This window comes from Mastacembelus armatus, chromosome 12 (genome assembly GCF_900324485.2).
Source record: "Mastacembelus armatus chromosome 12, fMasArm1.2, whole genome shotgun sequence".
Lineage (NCBI taxonomy): Eukaryota > Metazoa > Chordata > Actinopteri > Synbranchiformes > Mastacembelidae > Mastacembelus > Mastacembelus armatus.
The window spans coordinates 586392-613028 of NC_046644.1; the positions used below are offsets into that span (position 1 = coordinate 586392).

The window sequence follows — 26637 nt, forward strand, 5'->3', positions numbered from 1 at the left end:
AGGAAAAATATCCTGGGAGTGCTGCCGAATGCTTAGCAGTTCAGCCCGAGTGAAACTTAATAAGTTACAGAAACAAAGTGCAGGACAAACTAACAAAAATAACAAAACAACTGGAGAGCTCCAGACCGAGGCAGCCATCCGCGGCGCCATCTTGAATATATATTTCTAGGCCTATAGCAGCATAACTAACTAAGGGATGGTTCAGGGTTGCCTGAAGCCAGCCCTAACTATATGCTTTGTCAAAGAGGAAGGTTTTAAGTCTAGCCTTAAAAGTACAGAGAGTGTCTGCCTCCTGAACCCAGGCTGAGAGCTGGTTCCACAGGAGAGGAGCTTGATAGCTAAAGGCTCTGCCTCCCATTCTGCTTTTGAGAACTCTGGGAACCACAAGTAGGCCTGCACTCTGAGAGCGAAGTGGTCTATTGGGATAATATGGTACTATGAGGTCTTTAAGGTATGAAGGAGCTTGATTATGAAGGGATTTGTATGTGAGAAGAAGGATTTTAAATTCTATTCTATATTTTACAGGGAGCCAATGAAGAGAAGCCAATATAGGAGAAATATGATCTCTCTTGCTAGTTCCTGTCAGGACTCTGGCTGCGGCATTCTGGATTAATTGGAGGCTTTTTATTAAGATATTAGGACATCCAGATAGTAATGAGTTACAGTAATCTAGCCTTGAGGAAACAAATGCATGGACTAGTTTTTCTGCATCATTTTGAGACAGGATGTTCCTAATTTTGGAAATGTTGCGCAGGTGAAAGAATGCAGTTGTAGAGATTTGTTTTATGTGTGAGTTAAAGGACATGTCCTGGTCAAAAATAACTCCAAGGTTTTTTACAGTAGTGCTGGAGGCCAGGGCTATGCCATCTAGAGTAGCTATAATTTTAGAAAAGTTATTTCTGAGATTTTTAGGCCCAAATATAATGACTTCTGTTTTCTCCGAGTTTAAAAGTAAAAAGTTACTGGTCATCCAGGCCTTTATGTCAGTTAGACAGGCTTGAAGTCTGGTTAACTGGTTTGTGTTAACAGGTTTAATAGATAGATATAACTGAGTGTCATCCGCATAGCAGTGGTAATTAATAGAGTGCTTCCTAATGATATAACCTAAAGGAAGCATGTACAGGGTGAACAGAATCGGTCCTAGCACAGAACCTTGTGGAACTCCATAACTAACTTTTGTTCGTGTGGAAGGTTCATCATGGACATGAACAAACTGGAATCTGTCCGATAAATAGGATTGGAACCACTTTAACGCTGTTCCTCTGATACCAATCACATGCTCCAGTCTCTGTAATAAGATGTTGTGGTCAATGGTGTCGAATGCTGCACTAAGGTCTAGGAGGACAAGTATCGAAACAAGTCCATTATCTGAGGCTAAGAGAAGATCGTTGGTAACTTTCAACAGTGCTGTTTCTGTACTATGATGTGCTCTAAATCCTGATTGGAAATCTTCAAATAGTTCATTCCTGTGTAAGTGGTCTGATAGCTGCTTAGCAACAGCTTTTTCTAGGATTTTAGAAATAAATGGCAGGTTGGATATTGGTCTATAATTAGCCAAGACTCCTGGATCAAGACTAGGCTTTTTGAGTAAAGGTTTGATTACTGCAGTCTTAAAGGCCTGTGGTACGTAGCCTGATACTAGAGATAAATTTACCAAGTCCAATAAAGATGAGTTCATTAATGGCAGGGTGTCTTTAAGCAGTCTAGTCGGGATGGGGTCCAAGAGACACGTTGATGATTTCGATGAAGCAACTACTGATGTAAATTCAAAGAGATCTATAGGAGAGAAGCAGTCTAAACATAACTGAGGTCCTACAGATGATTCAAGAGCTACTGTAGTAAAAGATTCATTTATTGCAGGTATAGGAAGCATCTGCTGAATTTTATCTCTAATAGTTGTGATTTTATTTGTAAAGAAACTCATAAATTCATCACTGCTGAGAGCTAAGGGAACACTGGGCTCAACGGAGCTGTGACTTTTTGTCAGCCTGGCTACAGTGCTGAAAAGAAACCTGGGATTGTTCTTATTTTCCTCTATTAGTGATGAATAGTATGCAGTTCTGGCTTTACGGAGAGCTTTTTTATATGTTAGTAGACTGTTTTTCCAGGCTAGAAAAATTTCCTCTAAGTTTGTGGAACGCCACTTCCTTTCCAGCTTTCGTGATGCCTGCTTTAAGGTACGAACATGTAAATTATACCATGGGGCTAGTCTTCTCTGAATCACTAACTTCTTTTTCAGAGGGGCTACAGAATCAAGCGCTTCACGCAGTGAGGTTACAGCGCTATCAACAACATGATCAATTTGGTAGGGAGTAGGATTAAGGCAGCTGCCCTCCACTATGTTTATACTTGGCATAGATGCAAATAAAGATGGAATCATTTTCTTAAATTTATTAACAGCGTTGTCAGATAAACATCTGCTGTAGTGGAGTGAAACAAACAGTTACAGGTTCAGTTAACTTTTTATAGCATGAATGGCCAATGTTCTTTAAAAAGTTGTAATATTACACACTCCAGTACAGTAAGAGGCTGCCCACACTTTTAACATGGGTATTCCACCACACCGGTATAAACAAAGAAGAAGTCCTTTTGTCTAGAGGTTGAGCCATGCTAACTGGACTTTAAAAAACTAGAAAAAAAAAAAACACTGGACAACTTCAGCTGGATGACTGAGAATCTTCACAGGCAAGAAGTCCTTCTACTTCAATGGTGAATTTCATTGTTTAATTAAAACCACATGTAAGTTGAAATGATAATAAATGAAATTGCTGAAAAATGTGGCAAATAATGTTGGGCCGAACAAGTTTTTATTAGGTGACTCAGAAAGTGTGTTGTTATAGTTTTGCGGTATGAATACTGTGAAAGTTAGCTTGTCAGCTGATGTTAGCTCTCTGAGCTAGTCTGCCAACACACAGGCAAGGAGCTAACAATGCACTGATTTTATATAGGAAACTAGCAATAGCATACAATATGACAAAGCATTGTAATTATATACATTCTTCTTAGTTAACATATGAATTTGTCTTATGACTTTGAGATAGCTCAATTATATATAATTATATGAATATCAGATGTGGCTGTAGTGCCACATGGTGTCTAGGTTTAAAATGAAACAAACCACTCATATTGTGGTTTATCTCTGCTTTAAAGTAGTTACATTTTTTTTATTGTAACTTTGAATTTGGCTCTATGGTATATTTACATTAGTGTAAATTTATGGACTGTGCCGTGGAACAAAACCTTCACTCATCTTTGCAATAGAAAAAACATCTTTTTTTCCATAGATGGACACGTGAGAAAGGACAGCCAGGGTCTGGTGAGAATATAACGTCAAAATGCTGTTACTTGACTGCACTGTTCACTGCAACCTTGCATTCAACTAGAAAAATGTGAAAATAAGGATTAAGGAAGAAAGCAGAGAGAGACTGCAGAAAGAGAGAGAGACAGAGCAAGCCAGAATCAGGTGAGAAAAGTAGACTGTTCACCCTACAGTGATAATGCTAATGCAACTTCTGTTTCACTCATTCATTGCAGTGGCATCCACACTAATTATATTGTGTGTATGTGTGTCTAAACACTATGTACCTTATTCAGGTGAGCTTAACTAAGGTGAAAATGGGTGAATACTTTTTTACAACAGCGTATTCCATTCATTGTTTTTCTTATAAATGTGTTTGCTTAAATGCATGTTACTTATTTCAATTAATTAAAGGTATTATACTTGTAAATTAAAATATCATATATATATGAAAAATGTATTTATTTAGTGTGGGGGTTGAAAGCTTTTGCAAGTCACTGTATGCATGATCTCAGGATAGATTTCTGCACTTTGATTCAGTGTGCTTGGTGTAAAAATAGTAGTGAAACCTGCCTGAGATCTGCTGGTCACAGCCTGAGTGGACCTGCTGCAGTTCTCTGTCATCAGCAGCAGGTCGACTCAGGATCCTGTTACTGGTGAAGGAGTCTGACCTGCCAGAAAAATAATTCACAAACAGCAGTAGCAACATTTCTCCTGGTTTAGTATATATTTAGAAAGTTCAGTAAATCACATTTACCTGTGTATATACATCTGTTTGGTTCACTTCTCCAGTTGATCTATTGGTTAGGCTGTTCAGGGTTCACAAATGAGCAAGAGCATTCACATGGATGAGGCAGGGAACCCATTAATTGGGTTGTTTATTCTGCTGAGTCATGCTGCACTACCCTGAGCCATGTGGCTTTATTTATTATCCCTGTGTAAGGTGAAGGAATAGTTGTTTACTAGCATACTCTAGCTGGGTTTCATTTGCTGTAAATAATGATGAGCAACTTGAAACAAGACCCGAAATGAAGCATACCGTGGTGTATTATAAGGTGAAAAACCAGTAGTCTAAAGTCTTAAAAGAGTTACAGTTTATTGTTTTGTATATAACTTCTTTAAGTAATCATACCATTATACTCAAGTTGTCTCAGAAAACCCATCATCTATGACATCATTACAAAGAAATTAAATGGAGCAAGAAATACAAGCATCTAGATGATCAGCTAAGTTGTAAACAAACAGACAAATCACTTTATTTAAAACTGAAATTGAGGTGGATGGATTCACATACAGCCCTATCAGCAGGGTCATTTTTAGGCATAGATAGGTTGTTGCATAGGGTGCCACCATCTGGAGGGGGGCAAAGAGGATGAAGAAATATTTGTGATTAATTCCAGATGCCCAGTATACTTTTGAAATGCTTAGAAATAGTGCTTAGCTTCAGGTTTAGCAGTGCAATTCTTGTTGCAGTTTGTGATATGAAAGAAAAGCAGACCAACTGGATGACTTTGATAGCAGATAAGATTTTAGCATAGATTCAAAAGATAAAGCCGCAGCCAGAGTCCTGACAGGAACTAGCAAGAGAGATCATATTTCTCCTATATTGGCTTCTCTTCATTGGCTCCCTGTAAAATATAGAATAGAATTTAAAATCCTTCTTCTCACATACAAATCCCTTCATAATCAAGCTCCTTCATACCTTAAAGACCTCATAGTACCATATTATCCCAATAGACCACTTCGCTCTCAGAGTGCAGGCCTACTTGTGGTTCCCAGAGTTCTCAAAAGCAGAATGGGAGGCAGAGCCTTTAGCTATCAAGCTCCTCTCCTGTGGAACCAGCTCTCAGCCTGGGTTCAGGAGGCAGACACTCTCTGTACTTTTAAGGCTAGACTTAAAACCTTCCTCTTTGACAAAGCATATAGTTAGGGCTGGCTTCAGGCAACCCTGAACCATCCCTTAGTTAGTTATGCTGCTATAGGCCTAGACTGCCCGAGGACCATTGGTGCACTGAGCTCCCCCCCCCCCCCCCCCTTCTCTCCCACCTCATGTATATTCCACCATTGAATGTTACTAACCTTGTGCTCTCTCTCTCCCCTAGTTTGTGCTCTCTCCCTCCCTCTCTCTCTCTCTCTCTCTGTACCTTCTGCAGGTGTCCCTGGTCCTGGAGCTGTTTATCGCTGATGTGCAGTTACTGGCCCCACCAACTTGCAGTGTCTATTTGTTGTTTATTGTTGCTGTTCTTTTCTCTCTGCTCTATCCACTCACCCCAACCGGTCGAGGCAGATGGCCGCCCAAACTGAGCCCGGTTCTGCTGGAGGTTTTTTTTCTTCCGTTAAAGGGAGTTTTTTCCTCTCCACTGTCGCCAAGTGCTTGCTCATAAGGGAATTGTTGGGTTTTTAGTTTTAGTTTTTGTAAAGTGCCTTGAGATGATTTGTATTGTGATTTGGCGCTATACAAATAAAATTGAATTGAATTGAATTGAATTGAATTAAAGTGCTCATTCCATCCTTCTCTAATCCAGCTACACTAACATGTTCTTTTATGTGCATCATTTTGTGCAAAAGGTTCAGGCAGTCAATATGTTTAGATTCAGTTTCAATTTCATTTAGTTAATCATTCCACAGTACTAATGTAGTAATGAAGGGGATTTCACTGCATTTTTTTCCCTAGGAAGCAAAGATAAAAGCAGGTACATCTCAAAAGCCACCACATGGACACTTATTGTTCTTGTGTCAGCAGGCATTTTTTGCTGTTCTTTCAGTGAGCAGATTGCCAGTTATTGCCAGTTATTACATATCAATTTTTGGATAGACTGTAAGAGGACCTCTCTTCTCCAAAAATATAGTTTACAGTCTTTAAATATCGTTCCTGTAAAATTGGCTCCACATTCTTGTTCTTTCTCAACTGATAAGTCACGCTTACCCACTCCCCTGTAATTTGAATTTGAGTAATTTCCCTGCTACTCTCACTGTGTGTGGCACTGCCTCACCCAGACACTAACACTAAATTTAGAGCTGCAGCTCTGTATCTGTTAACATATAATGTAAAAATAGCAAGGAGGGTAACCTGCTCTCCACTGAGCCGATATACAGGACAGACTGGGCGTAAGCTGAAACACACTATGGACAGTCACACACAGAGAGAAAGAGACAGGCTGAGAGACAGACAGGTACTAGTGTAACTGTTAAGGTTAAAGATAGACAGGTCCGGTGAAAGACAGACAGATATTGGACTTTAATTGTAGTTCACTTTAACATATACTGTTATAGTACAGATACAGCAGGGGAAATAAACACAGACTGTGAGAAAGACAGAAAGACATCAGGTAAGGACTGATTTACTATTTTTTATTGCAATTTACTGTACATGAATTTGTAAACGGTGGTTTAAATATAATATTTTAAAACTGTTTTTTAATCATGTAGAAACTAGATTAGCAGTCCTTGTACCGAGGGCAAGGCTACTAGTCTAGAGCAACTACTACAATGTGCAAGACACATGGCTGAGCTGCTCAAAGCCCTTTTAACGGCCCCAGGCACAGTGGCATATAATGTGTGTCAAAACACTTTCACCTGTGGTGTCTTAACACAATTTTTGGTTGCCATGTGACAGTGCTTGAGCTCTCCAGAGAATGTAACAGTTCATGTAATGATATTTCAGTACACAAGAAAAACAAAAGAGAACAAAAATAATAGAACAAGAAGTTCTGTGATATAAAGTTTAGTCAAGCCTACCAAGCCAATGGGCTACAAATGAGCAACAAGTGAGCAAGTTAAACTGAGCTGAACAATGATGAATCTCTCAGCTGGACATATGATAAACATACTTACTTTAATATTGCTGCTTTTATGATAGGATTTCTTCAATTTTGGAAAATAAACTTGCTAGCTGACTTCCTACCCTCGGACATCCTAGTTTAGCACAAAGACTGGAAGGAGGGGGAACTGTCACAATTGAAAAAAAATCCACTGAAAGATGTAGAATTACCTTGCTGAATCATCTATATATTTTAAAACATTTTTTCCCAGGAGATGAGACTACATTTGTTTTAGCCCATTCCCAGGCTTTATTCAACCCTAATTTCCCACAGATGATTTTTCTGAATTTAGGGGGTAGATGGTGGGTGTACAAAGGGCAAGGTTCCCATTCAGACTCCTGTGGTCAGGTTGTGGTTTGTAGACCACCTCCAGAATCTATGGACAGACCCTGAGACTGCCAAGCTTTCTCAGGAGATACATCCGCTGAGAGCATTTTTTGACTCAGTGTTGCTCTGCAAGTTGAGTTGAGAGTCTAGTAAGATACTTACCAAGATACCAAGATACTTAAAGCGACTGACAATCTCTACACTCAAACCAGTGTGACAGGCTGTAGGTTTGTACCGTTGGAACAAATAACTAATTCCTTTGTTTTGGCTACATTTATTTGAAGCTGGCTTGTGTTACACCTGCTTTGGAGAGCCTTTGTGTGGTCTAAATAGACCCCCTCGACTGAAGGATTGTTTTGATGCAAGAGACCAACTAGAGCCATATCGTCAGCATATTTAAATAATTTGAAATATGTATAAATTAACTTAGTGAAGAGAATAAACAGAACAGGCGATAGAACACATCCCTGTGGTTAGGGAAATATTGTAGTTTTACTTTGATGTAGATAAAATGAAAGTGGATATTGCACTGCAAGTAATTTCTGTCAGATAAAGTTCATATCTACAGCTGTAAACACTTGAGGTCACTGTTATTTGATTCTCAGCAGTTTTCACTTGGGGCTTTCCTAATAACATAATGTGCAGGGAGGTGGTGAAGGAGGCCTGATCTCATTTCCTAATTTTAAACTCAATTTCATTTGTCCAAGTCAACTTCATTTATCAACACAGACACTGCTAAGTACCAGTGTCCACTGTCTATATTAGAGTCTGTGACCAAAATTAAAATCTGATTTCACACAGAGTCCCAGAGACTTTTCACCTGTCTAATATGGACACTGACTAAAACAACTATATAACGGTAATAGTAATAATTAACAATAACAATAATAGATGTCTTTTCCATATCCTCCATAAACTTTAGATCAGTTTCTATTAGTTTCACATTATCTCTCTGACAGTTACCTTACTTGGACTTAAAACCTACTGCCTATAGACACAGTCATATTTATCATGATAATGAGATACAGCATCTTATCAGGAACAAGTTTGTTGATGTATTGAAGGATGGTCTGACATTTCTTCATTAAAAATTTGGGTTTTCAGTCTTCTAACGAGACTTAGATTTCTATTATCACTAACATCTTTCAAATGATACCTGACACTTAGCAAAATTTGCGTCTCACATATACGCATGTACCAAACACTTATCCATATCTTAAAATAGTTGCAGTAGTAGCATCATACTCATATTTCTAGAATTAACCCTGAGATGGACCTGTGACTTATGTAAACATGCCCCTGCATGTCCCACTGTATACTGTATAAGTCGATAACGAGTGTTAGTAGAACAAGAATGAACCTGTGCATGGGCCTTGTCTCAAAGCTCTTCTGATATAGTGTAAGTCTTTAGCCCAGGGTTCACATAGAGGATCTGAGGAGACAGAGGCAGTAAATGTCTGGAGATTCTTCACCAACTCTTGAACACATCACATACAGACAGGAGAAATGTAATTTACACTGGAGAAATATTGTTAGTGAAATGTTTGTTGCTATTTGCTATTTGTTTGTGTACCTCAGGATGCTGTCAAACAAACAGGAGAGGACGTTCAGCAATGCACCGCTGAGAGACCAGTGGGAGAAGAGAGCTCAGAACATTGCAGCCCAGTGCAAACAGGAGGCTGAATGGAAAGAAAAGAGTGTCAAACTGTGAGAAAACATTATGTTTTAATTGTTTTTGGATTACAATTGTTATGCAAAACTTCAACATTATTATAAAAATACAGAAAATAATGCCAACCTGTGGCTGCAGGCATCCAGAGAGTGGAGCAGAAGTGGGTGTAAGGTTTTTATTTATTTATTTTTTTCTTCTTCTCACACATATCACAATTTAGCATGTGATGGCGAAAATAACAACAAATCAAGCTAATGACTTAATCCCCAACCACAGTTTACAGAGAAGTGGACAAATAACACAACCTTGCACAAATAACCCAAACCTGACCTCAAAAACAGCAAAACAGTTTCTGTAACAATTATGTTATTGTCAAATGTGTCTTCTGCTCCCTCATTTGATCTCAGAAAGTTTGAACTTTCTTCCTAATCTCAACTGGCACAGTATTGAAACAGTATATGGAGCCAGCTGAGTGAAAGCACTGCCTAGGGGGATGATTTCAGAACAACAAGCAATAACTAGCCAACAGTGGAGAATGCATGAAGATATAAGTATAGGTATATATATAAGTATATTTTAAGTATATGTGAAATTCCAGGGGCACAGGTGGATGAATACAGAAAGGCAGGAGACCAGGAGAAAAGCTAAAATAAACAGGGCTGAGGCAGAAATCATGACACATCAGGAAATGTGATGGTGCTGCATACTGCATACTTGCCAGTGTTACGTTTTACTATATTCATTCATTCTAACAATATATGGACTGATTTTATATGTTTTTGTATCTGCAGACTTTTCTCAAAGTGGACTTATCATTTGATTATTTCCCATGGAGACAAGTTGTCAGACTTGAAGAAGCTCACCAACAGCACAAATGAAGAAGAAACCAAGCCAAAAATTAAATTCAAAATTGTCCCTCCTCCTCCCAGAATCAAACATGAGCCTGCTCTTCCTCCGCCCTCTCCCAGGAGAAAAGCTTCTTCTGGACCTCGCAGGCCAAAGCGCAAAGTGAACGTGGATATGTTTAAGCTGCATTGGAGAGAGTCCTGGATGAGCCTGAAGCCTCCAAAGTATCTTTACCTGAAGACGAAAGAGATGAAAACCAGAATTCCAGGATTTACAACCATAAAGTTGACTAATAACAGAAGATACAAACGAACGTGGTCTGGATCACTGGCTGAATTGATGTGTCTTCATGAGAAATGGACTCATTCCTGGAAACAGGTACTGAGACTGACATAGCTTCTTATTAAATACTTAACCCACAACATTGGTCTGTTTTCAGAGGGATCCAGCATATTCACCCATATTCACCCAACTCTTCATAGCCTCTTCCCCCAATGAGGACATCTGGACACATAGAAACTCTAATGCTCACATCAGTTAATTTGGCACAATAACAGACTTGGTGGGGTCAAGAACAAGCATGATAGCTCATTTTGCTTTTAAGCACCAAAGAAACAGTAAGGCAATGGATATGATGGTTGATACAATTGCTGGATACAAGCTTCACTTAAACAGTACGTGGCATGATGGCATTCCACTGGTACTAACAAGCTAAAAGTGTTATTCCCACCTTATAAAATAAGATAAAGTTTTTTTCAGAGCAGTGCTGCATCTACAGAACATTACAGGGGTGGCAAAGTGATGCCAGGAGTTGTAGCACGGTGGCATGGAATGGAACAATCAGGGGATTTGCACATATTTAGATCAGCGATACAGCAGGCAAATATAGTTTCCTGAATGAAATGTTACGTTGCTACACTGGAATTTATATGGTCAGTGAATAAAAACAACATGAGGTCCAGCTGGGCTTGTCTCCCTTTGTCTCTGCATTTCTTCCTGCTTCTGTTCTGATCATTTTTGTTCTCATTTTCATCCCTCACAATCATTTCATCCTCATTTTCTCCCTCTATGGTTTTGTTGTTTTAAGTCTTTCTTGCATACTCTCTTCTTTTCCTTTTCACTTCATATCGTTCTGCTCTCTTCTGCATCCTCTCACTGGCAAAGCCGGAAAATCATCACTTCTGATGTTATGATAAAACTACAATAAACATTTAATCCAATGCAGGTCAAGTGCCAGTTCTCCAGCTGTTACAAGTACAGAAAGATGTAAACACACCCTGACGTCCATTAATGAGATACACCAGCCTGAAACACAATCAGTCTAATCCAAAAGTTTTGCAAGAACTCCTCCTTCTTGGAGTTGGAGTTCAGTTTATTTCGGAAAGGGGTTGATTCAACTGTATGATCTTTTTAGAGGATTAATGAGATACACCAGCCTGAAACACAATCAGTCTAATCCAAAAGTTTTGAAAGAACTCCTCCTTCTTGGAGTTGGAGTTCAGTTTATTTCGGAAAGGGGTTGATTCAACTGTATGATCTTTTTAGAGGATGAATTTTGTGCTTCTGTTGAACTGTACTGTATTATACCAAGAGCAGTTTTAAAGGGTTGCTATTCTGTACAAATCATCTCTCCTTTCCAAATCATCACCTTTTCATGAGTCAAGAAAAACAGCTTATTAGGCAACAACCTTATTAGTTTATCAATGGTGTATTTAGCTTGAGAAGTAGAAAACCACAAAGGAAAAGGAAAATTGCCAAATTTGGGGATGCATTTCAACAACCCAAACAACAATCAAGGCTTACAGACATCTAGAGTTCAACTGGGACATAGATATAGAGTTTGCAGAGTCATATTTCAGTATGAAAATCAGGAATGAAAACCCATAACCACAGGTTAAGGGTGATTAAGGTTAAGGTGATTAAGTCAGGAGTATCCATGTTGATATTTGAGCCAATGGATGAAATCCTGATAAACCAGACCTCATGAGAAGAAAGACAACAGTGGGATAAGTGACTGAATAACCCATCTTTTGTCTTCCAGGTAAAGAGTCCTGCTCAGCTGGAGCGCTCAGAGGAGAAACAGTTCCAGTGGGAGATTTTGTTTGAAAGCCACCTGCCTTGCAAACCTGAAATAGAAGAATATTTTCTTCCTGTTTGGGCCCGTACCTGGAAGTTTATGAACTTTGCCTTCAGACAGCAGAAACAGAACTGGGACTGTATTTGGCTTGATTACCAGCAAATCCTCAGCAACAAATTTGACAAAGTACAGCAACTAGAGGAGCAGGTGGGGGATCAACATACTTGTTACTGTTACTGTTCTCTATTTTATTTGCCTTATAAAAACAAATTCCAACAGGACAGGCCAAGACAAGCTACACATCAGATCAGAGGCCAAATGCTACACCCCTTGTTATTACAGTTAACAGTTATCTATGTTGTGATTGGTATACAGGAGGAGCCTTCAGACTGGGAAGATTCTTGGCAATTGTCTGAATCACAGAAGACCACCAACACCGCAGTGATGCTAACACTAAATAATGTGTTCCAGCCCGGTTGGACCAACTCCTGGCTGCTCACTGTTGCTCCTCTACAGGAAGATGAAGAATATCAGAAGAACTGGAGCTCCTGCTGGGGATTCAGGCAGCAGATCAGGTGGGTTGGTGTTGTACTTCCCATGCCTAACCATGCACAAAAAATATTCTCATCACATATTTGCGAAGGTATGAACCATGCACACAACACCATGGACACTTAATCAATCAGGCTGTTGATGTTCAATATTTGTTGCACAAATTCCATGAAAAGACCAAAACAAACATTATGCTACTCTGCCCCTCCTTCCCTACTCTTTTAACTCCAATCCCAGTGGAGTAAATCATGCATGTTCGGGGCACTCTCAGTGGCAATACACAACACAATCCACATTTGGTGTGAGTATTGGTGGCAACAGGATGGTGTATGTGGGGTTGAGACACAATAAATATTGTGTGTGAGTATTGATGGTAATAAGGAACAGGTCATACAGGACAACAGTGTAGCTCAGTAATTGTTTTTTGTAGTTTTTGGATGACAATGAAGCTCTATAGACCAGGGGAATAAGATCCATCAGAGCTTAGTAGCAATATTGTATAATGTTGACGTACATTGCCCCATATATCAGAATTACTGCAATTAAACCAAACATGTTGTCATGGTAACATTTTATAATTGTAAAAAATGTTTAACTGTTTTCTTAACTGTGATACACAATTCTGTGCATGAAAGGGAAGTGAGCACCAGATATTGATGCTGCTTTCATCATGCTTAATACTCCAAAGTAATGTCATGCATCAATAATTATTCAGTGGACACTTTGCTTCACTATCCCAAAATAAGTAGCTGTAAATCCCCTTACCTTAAAAACACAAACCAGTCAGTTGTCACAGGTTTGCTTTATTTTATTGCTAATTCTAATCCTTTCTCTGCATATAATAAAATTATGGGATTGAAGGAAAAAGAGGAAAATAAATATTTTCAGTTGACGAATTCAAGCTCCCCCTGCTTCTCATGATCTTTCTTGGTGAATGGACTTTCTGACTTACTTACCATAGCACTGATGAAGATGATGACGTACATCTGATAGTGTCAGAAATTAGCTTTCCTCCTCAAATTTAAACTGTTCATCAAAGTAAAAGCTAAACTATATCCACAGGTGGTGCAAGGCTTCACAGCAGTCCCAGTATCAGCACAGCAACATGTTAATGAGGAGGCGTAAAATCATGAACCTGCTCCTCACATCACGGCTGGAGAACAAGATCACAAATAGCACAGAGTGGTCAGAGGCGTGGAGGATGCCTAAACAATCAGGCCGACTGGAGGAGGATGAACCAGAGGACGAAGAAGAGATGGACATAGAGGAAACGATGGACACAGAGGGGGAGGAGGAGGACGAACGAGTGGACCATGAGGAGGATGTAAATGTAGATGATGAAGAGGAGAGGGATGAAGGAGTTGATGAGGAGGAGGAGGATGTGGGGAAAGAGGACGAGGAAGATATTGGTAAAAATGAGCAGTACGAACAAATACACAAGGAGTGTCCCAAAGAAATATATAAGAAAGAAGACAAAGAAATTTACAAGAAGAATGAGCAAGTTGAAGACAATAATGGGGAGAAGGATGAAGGAGTAGATGAGGAGGAGGAAGAAGATAAAAAAGTCAACAAGGAGAACAAAAAAGAAGTTGAAGAGGAAGATAAAATATCAAATGAAAAGGACAAGGAAAGCGAGGTAGATGAGGAAAAGGAAGAAGAAGACGCAGACAAGGAGGGGGAGGTCAGTGACTCAGATGAAGAGGAGGAGATTGATGAAGAAACAGACAAAGAACGAAAAGAGGAGCCCAAAGTAGACAAGCCAGTGAAAAATGAAGTAAATGAAAAGGATGAGGACAATGATAATGTTGAAGAGGAGGGGACTGAGATAGAAGAGGATGGGGGAGAAAAGGAAAAAGAGGATGATGTGGAGAAAGAACAGGACAGAGAAGAGGAAACTGAAGTGGAGGAAGAGGATGAAGAAGTCAATGAAAAGGCCAAAGTACACAAAAAGGATGATAAAACCAAAGAGGAGGAGGAAGAAGAGACAGATGAGAAGGAGGAGACTGATGAAGAAGATGAGGTAACAGCCATTTCAGAAGAAAATGGCAGCCATGAGGAAATGGATAAAAAAGAGGAGGACAATGTTGTAGAAAAAGAAAAGGAGAAAAAGAAGCTGAGGAAAGGAGTCAAACGCAAACCGGATGTCCCGCTTCATCTGCAGTTCCATAAACTGAACATGTCCTTCTCCTCTTGGAACCAGTCGTGGATGGTGGTGGTAGCTCACCGAGGAGGAGATGGAAATGAAGAGGAGGAAGATGAGGCAGAGGAAAAGGAGGAGTGGTGGCCTTGGAAAGAGTCATGGAGGATTTGCCGCTGGAGGAAGCTAGACGAGGACGAGGAGGTGTGTTTTTCCATGGAGCACCGGACTCAGAGACACCTGGGACTAATGCACGAAGAAGACGGTATGCCAAGGAGCAAATGGACTCTCAGCTGGAAGATGACTAATGCTGCAGCAGAGGAAGAAGACACTGAAGAAGAAGATGAAGAAGAGGAGGAGGAGGAAACTTGAATTTTTCTGATAGCTCAAAGATTTTTTTGTGAAGTATGCTAATGTTTTTAACAATGTTGAAGCCCAAGAAAGGTAGGACGGCCTTTTAAATCTCAATACTGTCCATATCAACAAGAATTACTGTGAAAAACTGAGTAATAAATTAAACAACAGTGCTAAAGAGTGAAGTTCAGCTCCTCTTTGCACAGGTGGCCAGTCACTGTGCAAAGTGGGTCTGAAATTTGTATCAGCGCTTCTGGAAAGTTGCAGCAATGGTCAGGCATCCAAAAATCAGTTTAGAAAGAGTATAATGTGCACATACGAACAATGTAAACCAAAGAAGGCTGTAGTGCACACTATGAGAATTTAGACAATTTGCTGTCCCAGAGAAATGTCTGAGATCTGAGCAGAGATTGTGGGAGGTGGACATATGAATCTTGACTCACTAGGCTAAAGAGGAAAATGCAGTAAAATGCTTAATGTCCATATGAAGTTTTATTTAATGTCAGCTTGTTTAAAGCACTCTGAGGTCTCAGCAGTAATGTGAGTACAGTACCTGAGGATAATCCATGAAAACAAAGCCAGAGCTGTATAAGACTGTGTTTAATATTCAACAACTTGGACTTCTTTTGTAAAGTATAAAGAAGAATTAGAGATATTTCTTAAAGTAAAAAAGCACAGTTTGGTATAGATGCAGACACCAAGGAATCTAGGCACCATGAATATGGAAATTTTCAAATAAGACCTTTGTCATCTTGGTCTTTGTCATCTGCTGTCCTTCCTTAGCATCATACTGTTGAAAATCAAATCTCATGGGTTGCACTTGAAGTTGCTAACACAGTACAAAATGAGCTAGCTATCTAGATATGTGAAAGGAAAGACTATTACAGTGGGTACGGAAAGTATTCAGACCCCTTTAAATTTTTCACTCTTTGTGTCATTGCAGCCGTTTGCCAAAATCAAAAAAGTTCATTTTATTTCTCATTAATGTACACTCAGCACCCCATCTTGACAGAAAAAAACAGAAATGTAGAAATTTTTGCAAATGTATTAAAAAAGAAAAACTGAAATATCACATGGTCATAAGTATTCAGACCCTTTGCAGTGACACTCATATTTAACTCGCATGCTGTCCATTTCTTCTGATCCTCCTTGAGATGGTTCTGCTCCTTCATTGGAGTCCAGCTGTGTTTAATTAAACGGATTGGACTTGATTAGGAAAGGCACACACCTGTCTATATAAGACCTTACAGCTCACAGTGCATGTCAGAGCAAATGAGAATCATGAGGTCGAAGGAACTGCCCAAGGAGCTCAGAGACAGAAGGCACAGATCTGGCCAAGGTTACAAAAGAATTTCTGCAGCACTCAAGGTTTCCTAAGAGTGCAGTGGCTTCCATAATCCTCAAATGGAAAAAGTTTGGGATGACCAGAACTCTTCCTAGACCTGGCCGTCCAGCCAAACTGAGCAATCGTGGGAGAAGAGCTGAGCTCCAGAGATGCAGTAGGGAGATGGGAGAAAGTTCCACAAAGTCAACTATCACTGCAGCCCTCCACCAGTCGGCACTTTATGGCAGAGTGGCCCGACGGAAGCCTCTCCTCTGTGCAAGACACATGAAAGCCCACATAGAGTTTGCCAAAAAACACATGAAGGACTCCCAGACTGAGAAATAAGATTCTCTGATCTGATGAGACCAAGATTGAACTTTTTGGCATTAATTCTAAGCGGTATGTGTGGAGAAAACCTGGCACTGCTCATCACCTGCCCAATACAATCCCTACAGTGAAACATGGTGGTGGGAGCATCATGTTGTGGGGGTGTTTTTCAGCTGCAGGGACAGGACAACTGGTTGCAATTGAAGGAAAGATGAATGCGGCCAAGTACAGAGATATCCTGGAAGAAAACCTCTTCCAGAGTGCTCAGGACCTCAGACTGCGTCGAAGGCTCACCTTTCAACAGGACAGTGAACCTAAGCACACAGCTAAAATAACAAAGGAGTGGCATCGGAACAACTCTGTGACCGTTCTTGTCTGGTCCAGCCAGAGTCCTGACCTAAACCCAATTGAGCATCTCTGGAGAGACCTGAAAATGGCTGTCCACCAATGTTCACCATCCAACCTGACAGAACTGGAGAGGATCTGCAAGGAAGAATAGCAGAGGATCCCCAAATCCAGGTGTGAAAAACTTGTTGCATCATTCCCAAGAAGTCTCATGGCTGTACTAGCTCAAAAGGGTGCTTCTACTCAATACTGAGCACAGGGTCTGAATACTTATGACCATGTGATATTTCAGTTTTTCTTTTTTAATAAATTTGCAAAAATTTCTATTTCTGTTTTTTTTCTGTCAAGATGGGGTGCTGAGTGTACATAAATGAGAAATAAAATGAACTTTTTTGATTTTGGCAAATGGCTGCAATGACACAAAGAGTGAAAAATTTAAAGGGGTCTGAATACTTTCTGTACCCACTGTATAACACAAAATGCAAAACCATTAACTACACAAAGCAGGTCAGTGATTATATATAGCAAATGCAAGATGACAGACACTAAGGCAAGAATGTGTCAAAATCTGTAGAAAGTGTAAAATGAGAAAATGTCATGTTTGTTGTTCTAGATGGAGATTGCAGACATCAGCCTTAATGGTTTGGTTAATGATGTGCAACTTTACTTTATTATTTTAAAGATGATCATGGATCTATATAAAACATAATAATATAATAATGTTAATTTATTAAATCAAATAAATGGTTGACGATGTCTTTACGGAACATACATCATGTAAAAACTTTGAATTTATCAGGAGTTGCATTTTGTGTTAGCATTCACAGAAAGGCGGTATCATAAATCACCCCTTACATTTTATTTTCTGTTCATCTGACTTAACATTAGCACTTTGCACTGCAGCGGTCCGTTTTGTTTTGCCTCACGTCAAATCAAACACATATAATCACATCTCTGCTTGTGTGCAGAAGAAAGACAGTGCAACACTCTCATCGTATTGAAGCTGTCTATTATTCATCTACGCTGAATTATATTTAGAAGTAATGGCAAAATAAAGTCCAGCCTGGAAACATTAAACTGAACCTTTAGCTTCCTTGCAGTCAGTTTTATGCTGAATGTGTTTTGTTAATTGGCCAACAGAGGGAGACGTGTCACTGACTCCCTGTTTCACATCTTCAGGGCACTAATCTTTTCAGCTTTGCTTTCTCATTTGAATTTCCCCCAAATACACATATGTCTATGTAGAACTTGCTTTGGTAAATGTGTGTAAAATACCAAATCAATAAAATCATACACATATATTTTCAATTTGTTTGTCCTACAAAAGAATTCTCAGATTCAAATGTCAGAAAATGGATCATCTTTAGATAAAGGCCAAGTGTAAAAAATGGAGAAATGTAAAAAATAAGGAATGTGGTCGAATGTTTATTCGACCACAGTTTCTGAACACATAAAATTAAGATGTTCAAATGTTTCTATAGTGGATTCAAGACATTGTAATTAATTCAATCTTGGAGTCTAATGCATTAATGGAAAGACATATTTCACTTCAGTTTTTAAAATATTGTGGAAAATTAGGAATGTTTGGTTTTTGGCTTCTTCTTCTTTCTTCTGAAACTGCATTTTGTAAAAATCTTGATATATATGCTTAAACCAGTTAAAGTGTATTTAAAAAAATTGTAAAGTGACCCCCTTGAGTCCTGTAGCAGTCTGTGAGCTTTCACTTGTAGATTTCCTGGTGTGTTCAGATCAGGTTTTGCCTCCTGCTGCTGACTCTCCTGCTGTGTATTACCATGAGACCAGACTGCATTGTCATGCTGCACAAATTACAAAATACCCATTTCCACCTCTTATTGTCCCACTGTGGTCAAAGCAGAGACAGATTACGAGATCTGGATGGGGGCAGGGAGGCATTTAGTCCAGATTCCAAGACACAAAAAAACACCAAGAAGAAGAAGAAATAGAAAAATAGAAGAAATAGTTTTGCACTTCCCTGTGTCACAAAACTCACCCTCCTCCCTCTCACCATGTACAATTACATAACACTCACAGCAGATGAACCAACATATTCTACAAACCTGTGCACATTTACTCACTTTTGTGTGACAATCTCAATAAAATGGAAAAAATAGAGAAAACTTTGAAAAATAAGGAAATAGAAGATGGATAAAATTCTTGCAGATATAAAAATATACTTGCAGATCAGTTTTCTCTACCATTTAGAACAGGGTCATGTTTAAATATACTCTGATGGAAGAGATGATGAAATGCTCTGGCAGTTTTAAAAGTCTGTTTATTATTTGGACTTTTCATTTCATTTTGAGTTATTCATTTCAATTCAATTTTATTTGTATAGTGCCAAATCACAATACAAATCATCTAAAGGCACTTTACAAAAACAAAAAACCCAACAAATCCCCTATGAGCAGCACTTGGGGACAGTGGAGAAGAAAAACTCCCTTTAACGGAAGAAAAAACCTCCAACAGAACCTGGCTCAGTTTGGGCAGCCATCTGTCTCAACTGGTTGGGGTGAGTGGATAGAGGAGAGAGAAAAGGACAACAACAATAAACAACAAATAGACACTGAAGGTTGGTGGGGCCAGTAACTGCACATCAGCGATATACAGCTCCAGGACCAGGGATACCTGCAGAAGGTACAGAGAGAGAACAGAGAGAGGGAGAGAGCACAAACTAGGGGAGAGAGGGAGCGCAAGGTTAGTGACATTCAATGGTGGAATACACATGTGAGGGGGGAGGAGAGGAAGAGAGGGGAAGGGAAGGGAGGGGAGGGGTAGGGGAGCTCACTGCACCGAAGGTCCTTGGGCAATCTAATCCTATAGCAGCATAACGAAGGGATGGTTCAGGGTTACCTGAAGCCAGCCCTAACTATACACTTTGTCAAAGAAGGTTTTAAGTCTAGCCTTAAAAGTACAGAGAGTGTCTGCCTCCTGAACCTGGACTGGGAGCTGGTTCCACAGGAGAGGAGCTTGATAGCTAAAGGCTCTGCCTCCCAGTCTGCTTTTGGAAACTCTGGGAACCACAAGTAGATCTGCACTCTTCAAACAGTCTTTTAGCAAATTTCATATCCTACAAAATCGGAAGGACTGTCAGATCTCACTGTTCAGGGCTGGGAGATGGGATGAATGTAGAAACCTGGACAAGTCGCTGCTGTTGTTTCCTCAGCAGCAGGTTCGTTAGCATGTGAAGGTGGGCTAGGTTGGGTGAGAGAGCTTCATCTACATGTGTATGAAGACAGACAGAGGGCTGGGGATGAGATGGAGAACATAAGAGAGAAGAATAGAAAATTATGAATGAATGAGTTCTTCTATTGTGTATTATGTCTTTGTATTCACTGTTTTAGAAATACCATTAATCCAGTGAAATCACAGAGACTTGAAAAGGGCAGCTTTCACAGTAAACGACATTATTTATTTTATTTATTTTTTTGCTTTGTTTTGCGGCCCGTGCCTGTTGATTGGACAGGCCGCGGAGCCCCTCCCCCCGACTGAGAGTCACCTGGAGAGCACAGGCCGCCGAGTCCCTCAGAGCTGCTGCTTAACCTGCCCGGAGCTCTTTTTTAAATCTCGTTAACGAAGAAGCTGGATTTTTCTAACCTTCAGGCCAGAGTGGATTTATGGACGAGTTGACTTTCCTCTGACATTTGGGAATACCAGGCAGAGAGTTTTGGAAATATTTGTTGGAGCATTGTTTGTCTGGGGATCGTTTTGGCGTTTATTTCTCTAGAGCATTTACATTTAAAAAATTGTTTATTTTCTTTTTCTTAATTTTTTTCCCACTGTGAAGTTTTTTTCCCCAGTCTCTCTGGGAAATGAGTTGGGCACAGCTGCTCAGGTGAGTGAAGACGGAAAGTAACCGAGAAAAAGGACGTTTTCGTTCACAACGTGTTGCACATAGTTTGAATTAACAGCTTGATCACTTACGACTTTTCTTGATTGTTTGCATGTTTGCAGGATTTTGCTCTGTGCTGTGGTTGGTCTCCACTTTGCTGCCCCTTTGCCTGCTTCAGGTCAGTTCATCACACTCCAAACAAACATTCATGCAACTAGAAACAGTGTGTCTGTAGCACATCCTCCAGTTTAAACATAATCCAAATCTTATCACAGTTATGTATGCTACACTGGGTTTACGTCTGATTTTTGCTTTAAGTGTGAGATGATTAACATGTACAGGAAATTGCAGAAATTCAGTTTACAGAACCATGCTAATATGTTTTAGCTCCTTGTCATGTAGCCTATAATACACATTTTTGCTGCAGGTGGTGTATATATATTTAAATATGCATTAAAGTATAAAATCTGAATAGAAAAGGTATCCACTCATCACTGTTGGACCAGGCAAAATAAGCAGAAATCTGCACAACTGTTGGGCCAGGAAAACAGAAAGGGGTGGAACACGCACGTGAGGCTGGGAGAGGGGCGAGGAGAAGAGCTGCTTTTTTTTCACTGACATCAGGTTTCTCCTGTCCATAATGTTAGTGGGTGGAGTTTTCATACTCCACCTCTTCTCCTCCACCCAGTTTCTTCCTCACAGTCCATTTTGGTGATGAGCATGTGTCATCACACGATGCAAATCTGATTTTGCTGCTTTTACTTTTCAGGGTGTGAGGGAGATGAGTGCAACAGAGGCCAGACCTCTTCTTCCTACTCCTCTTCTCCTCCTCCTTCAGTGGTGAAATCCCAGCAGCCTTCCCAGGACTTCCTGGGTCAGTTTACCCAGCTGACCTCCCCAAACAGTGGGGACCGTAAACACCGTGATGCCAGCGCTGTCCTGCCCTTCATCGGCCTTACTGGCAGTAAGTCCACATAGAATGCTTCAAATAAGACAAAACATTTTGCTACAAGTGCTTAAAAATGTTACAAAAAATGTTAAATTGGTAATTTTTTTACTTTCTTCAAGAGCTTACACTTCCTAAAATAAAAGATTTGTGACAGACAGATGTAAAAAATGTTTTGAGGCCGTTGTCAGTTTAGTTTTAGTGTTTTTCTGTTATAGTCCAATGTTTGTTCCTACTCTCAGCGTTTGTCTGCTGATGCGAAGCAGTGAATGACAAGAATGTGTTGCCAGATGGAGACTCTGGTTTATCTCACAGATACAGATTCAGGGAGGGAGAGGCTGCAACCTGAAGGGCCCTGCTGCAACTTGAAAACCTCTCAACAAGATAAAACCCCTGTAGATCATATAAAAAACATCCAACCTAAATGACATCGAGAGTAAAGCAATGAAAAATCAAAAGGCAACTGGAATACACAGAGAGAAACACACGGAAAATAACTTGGAACTGAGTGAATCAAACAACTCAAATAGAAGCAGAAAAACAAAATGTGATAGGAAATGTGAACCTGCAAGAGGATGTCACAGCTGAGAAGGGAGGTATCTGTATATATATCTGCTGCTGTTGGTTCAATGTAAAATCTAGGAAATGGAGTTCATTCAATAAAATCAGAGCTTGTTTCTGAATTGTGGAAGAAATGGAAAAGCCAATATGCTTTGAAATTTCAAGTTTAGACCCTGCAGCCACTGAGAAGCAGATTACGGGAAATTCTTTAAACTGTGAAATAGTGATTCATATTTCAGCTGTTTGTCTAAGTGCCATGGTCTGTTTGGAAGAAATTGATGCAGACTGTTGGAGGACTGTTGCAAATCTAATGTATGTTTTTCTCGTAGGTGCTGAGCAGAGTCGTAGCTGTTGTAAAAACGGAGGAACGTGCATCCTGGGTAGCTTCTGTGCTTGTCCTCCGTTCTTCACAGGAAGGAGCTGCGAGTATGACCAACGCATCAGGTAAAACGCAAGAAAGCAACACAATAACGCTGCATCGTTTAGTTCAACCATTAACTCCATGACTGTTCACAATAACTCAGAAATGAAAAGACATCAGGGGGCTTTTTATTCGAGTTGAGTTTTAGTGGGAATAAACAAAACGCTTTTCTTCTCAAAGCCAAACCACAGATGTTGCACACACACAGCTGGAATCAGTGCAGCTTACTGTCTATGGCAGTCAAAAGTATGCCAACTGGTTGTTACTTGTTTTCATGGAACAATGGGAACTGTCTGTAGCAATTTTCCAAATCATAAGAAATCCAGGCAAAAACAAACAAACAAACAAAAAAAAAAAAACAGGGCTAATCTAATTTACACCACTCAATGCATGATGGGAACCTGGAGCTGCATACATCTCAAAGGCTGCCTTTGGTCTTTAGCAACTTTTGCATGACTTGCAGTTCTATTGCTCCACACAGTAGCTGTAACATTCAGAACACAGTAAAATTTCCCTTTTCCACAAAACGCTAAACACAATATTATATTAATATTAAACCTTTAAAACAACCTTTTCCCATTCAGTTTTGTAGATTATATGAGATCCATATTTTTCAGCCTACTCATATTCTATATGTGCAATATGAAGCTTTACTGGTTCAGTTAACTTACACAATAAAAAACTGAGAAAAGCAAATAGCTTGAAAAATAAATAATCCTCAGCATAGTCTGCTGTGGTCTACGTAGAATTCCATAAAAGGTTGTGCTGTCCCTTTGTGGAGTGGATGAATTGGAGATTTGGACAGGTCTCAGTAGGAACACAGGGCTGTGTGAGTGGTGGAGTCTAAATATATTGCACAGGGTGAATAAAATTTCAAACCTCAAAATGAACAGTCTGTTCAGTAAATAACTTTTCATGATTTTCCTGGGTTTTCATGTTTGTAAATCACATCCTGTCCTTCTCTCTGTAGGAGCTGTGGTTTGATTCCACATGGTGAGTGGGTTCAGAAAGGATGCTCCTACTGTCGCTGTGGCTATGGCACGCTCCACTGCTTCTCCCACGTCTTCCATAAAGACTGTGGTAAGACACACCTGGCACATGACACGTACATTTTGCAATGATTTGAAACTTTATGCATCACGGTCAGTTAGATAATTGTTATCATCTGGTAATAGGGTTTGGCACAGGATCCTCTGGACATCAAAGTGTCAGTATTTTCCCAGGCTGCCCCTTCAGCAGTTCAGGTGTGGCTCTGAGCTCTGTGCTTTCACTGAGGGCGTGGTGGGGCAGTCGACACCCAGCAGTCAGATGTTTGTTCATAAACTGCGTCGTTCACACATTTTACCCAGACATTCACAGTAAACTCCCCACTGTGCATGAACACTTTCAACACAAAGCCTTGCCTATTCATTTGCACTTTTATTCAGGCATTTCTTTCACAATGCAAAACATTCCCACGACCATTAACTCCAAGACAAAGTCTCCCCAACAATGATGTAGAGTGCCTTTACATTAAACTATTTCAATGTAAATGTTTGCATTTTCTCCCTGTGCTTGTGTGGGTTTTCTCCAGGTACTCTGGTTTCCTTCCACAGTCCAAAAACATGTATGTCAGGTTGATTAGTGACTCTAAATTGCCCACTGGTGTGAGTGTGAGTGTGTGAGGTTGTTTGTCTCTATGTGGCCCTGTGATGGACTGGTGACCTGTCCAGGATGTACCCCTGCCTTTCACCCAAAGAGAGCTGGGATAGGCTCCAGCAGATCCATGTGACCCTGGTTAAGGAATAAGTGGGTATAGATAATGGATGGCTGGATGAAAGCACAAGAACAGATGCACAGTGTGTCCAAGAAAGCACATGAGCATCTGCCAGTATACAAAATGATGCATGTAAACCCAAAGTATTAGGCAAGGCAAGTTTATTTGTATAACATAATTCATATACAAAGTAATTCAAAGTGCTGTACAGAAATAAAAGACAAATTAAAAGTATATAGGCCAAAAAAAAACAAAACAGTAAAACAGAATAGAAATTAACTTAAAATGACATTAAAAGAGAATGAGTGTAGATAAAACACTTTCAGTTGTCACATGCTGCACTAAAAATATATGTTTTTAGCTTGGACTTAAACATTGTGAGAGATGAGGCTTGTCTAACATCATCAGGAAGACTATTGCATTTACTACTACTGCATAAAACTGAAACGCTGCTTCTCCCTCTTTATTCCTGACTCTGGGCACGAGCAGAAGGCCTGTTCCTGATGTTCTCAGAGTCCAAGATGGTTCATATGACACCAGCATGTCAGAGATGTACTGTGGCGCTGAGCCATGAAGAGACTTATACACAAGCAGTGCTGTTTTAAAGTCTATTCTCTGAGTGACAGGAAGCCAGTGCAGAGATCTGAGAACAGGAGTAATGTGGTTGTAAATACTACATTAAATATTACATACACAGTAAAATGGTGATTACAAAAGTGTATCAATACACAAAATATCACAAAGAAGACAAATTGAGGCAGATATTAGTAATACAGTTGAGTTGTTGAAGTCATTGCATATTTTTTCTTGATCTTGCTCTGCTTTCCAGATGACTCGGATGAGGTGCGTTGGTATCGTTCATCAGCAGACAGGATGGTTCAGATCAGCTGCTTCCAGTGTGTGATGCTGCTGCTTCCTCTGCTCCTCCTCCTGTGTGTTTAAATCACTGCTGGACTTTACCAGTCAGTGCATTTAAGAAGTATTTATATGATTTTGTCTGAATGCAATAGTACAAGAGGAGTACAGTGTTATTGGAACCAGAAGTCAGGAGTTGTCTCCACACATGAAGACTGGATTTTAAATTTGGGAGTTTATGGCGATCTTCTAAGATGCTTATGGGGACATTTGGAGTTCTTCTGCACTAAAAAGCTGCATCCTCTTCAGACTCCAACACTTCCAAAGGATGAGCCTCTGCAATGTGTGGTGACCGATTGTACTTAAACCAAGAGACTTTTTTTTTTCCTCAAGAGTTCCGTAAACAAAGACAATGATTCAGCCAGTGGATTTGGACAAATTCCACTTTTTTCCAATGGACCTCTTTTTGTCTCAGAAATATTTAGAAATTAGTGTGACTCTTAAAAAATACAGTTGACTCCACTGAAATGTTTTAACAATTTAGGATTCAACACTGAATGTCAGTAAATATTACAGTGTTGACTTTGACTGAAATGACTTGACTTTGAAATGAAAAACATGACTCGCAAAAAGCTGATTACAAGTGTTTCCCAGTTTGCACATTGATTCTCAGTCTCAGTGTTTCTCTAAAACCTTTAAAGCTGATCGGCAGTTTACCAGTGACCAAAATGGTGAAACTCTTTTCAAACTGTTTCTTGAAACTTTTTTTTTTTTTTTGAAACTGCAGTGGAAGGTTTTCTGTGTGTCTAAGATGTCTGAAGGAAGTTGTACATAAGATTTTTATGAAAATGTTTTTATGAATTTGTCATGGAGTGTCAATTGATTTATAATAGAAGACCTTTTTATTAAAGGTCTGTTGTCGCATGAGTTTTGTGTTTTTCTTTTGAAAAACAAAGGAATGATTCTGTCTCTGAAGAACACATTTTCTCTGGGAAGACAAATATGAAACAGAAAGTAAACTCTTGTATAAAATAAACCCAATTCAATTAGCAAAAAATACATCAAACACATTTATTAATTTTTCAAACAGGCTCTTCTTACCTTCAAACTCTATCTGTAGGTATTTCCAGTGGGAGCTGTTCTCCCCAGGTCTCTTATCTCCATAGTT

General features: G+C 39.6%; 2 protein-coding genes across 4 annotated transcripts; both read left to right on the forward strand.

The window, feature by feature from the left end:
- Window positions 1-6398: 6398 nt before the first annotated feature.
- On the forward strand, window positions 6399-16080 carry LOC113124179 (golgin subfamily A member 6-like protein 22). Of its 2 annotated transcripts, none has more exons than XM_026296677.1 (6): window positions 6399-6627; window positions 9025-9153; window positions 9910-10342; window positions 12006-12248; window positions 12417-12616; window positions 13656-16080. In XM_026296677.1, exons 2-6 carry the CDS (start codon window positions 9026-9028, stop codon window positions 15100-15102), a joined length of 2451 nt encoding a protein of 816 aa, XP_026152462.1. In that variant the 5' UTR covers window positions 6399-6627; window position 9025; the 3' UTR covers window positions 15103-16080. The 2 variants fall into 2 exon arrangements, with proteins under 2 accessions (XP_026152462.1, XP_026152463.1); XM_026296678.1 differs by having other exon boundaries at window positions 12513-12616.
- A 3982-nt stretch (window positions 16081-20062) lies between these two features.
- On the forward strand, window positions 20063-26393 carry LOC113124704 (teratocarcinoma-derived growth factor 1-like). Of its 2 annotated transcripts, none has more exons than XM_026297772.1 (6): window positions 20063-20933; window positions 21053-21108; window positions 21700-21894; window positions 22767-22881; window positions 23829-23938; window positions 25444-26393. In XM_026297772.1, exons 1-6 carry the CDS (start codon window positions 20911-20913, stop codon window positions 25554-25556), a joined length of 612 nt encoding a protein of 203 aa, XP_026153557.1. In that variant the 5' UTR covers window positions 20063-20910; the 3' UTR covers window positions 25557-26393. The 2 variants fall into 2 exon arrangements, with proteins under 2 accessions (XP_026153557.1, XP_026153558.1); XM_026297773.1 differs by having other exon boundaries at window positions 25625-26393.
- The last annotated feature ends 244 nt before the right edge of the window (window positions 26394-26637 follow it).

Bases quoted from the DNA above. Each gene is read 5' to 3' on its own strand.
- LOC113124179 (XM_026296677.1), top strand. From the start codon at position 9,026: ATGCTGTCAAACAAACAGGAGAGGACGTTCAGCAATGCACCGCTGAGA. The intron at 9,154-9,909 runs GTGAGAAAACAT...TTGTATCTGCAG, and splicing joins AAAGAAAAGAGTGTCAAACT to ACTTTTCTCAAAGTGGACTT. The intron at 12,249-12,416 runs GTGGGGGATCAA...ATTGGTATACAG, and splicing joins TACAGCAACTAGAGGAGCAG to GAGGAGCCTTCAGACTGGGA.
- LOC113124704 (XM_026297772.1), top strand. From the start codon at position 20,911: ATGAGTTGGGCACAGCTGCTCAG. The intron at 21,895-22,766 runs GTAAGTCCACAT...TTTTTCTCGTAG, and splicing joins CTTCATCGGCCTTACTGGCA to GTGCTGAGCAGAGTCGTAGC. The intron at 23,939-25,443 runs GTAAGACACACC...TCTGCTTTCCAG, and splicing joins CGTCTTCCATAAAGACTGTG to ATGACTCGGATGAGGTGCGT.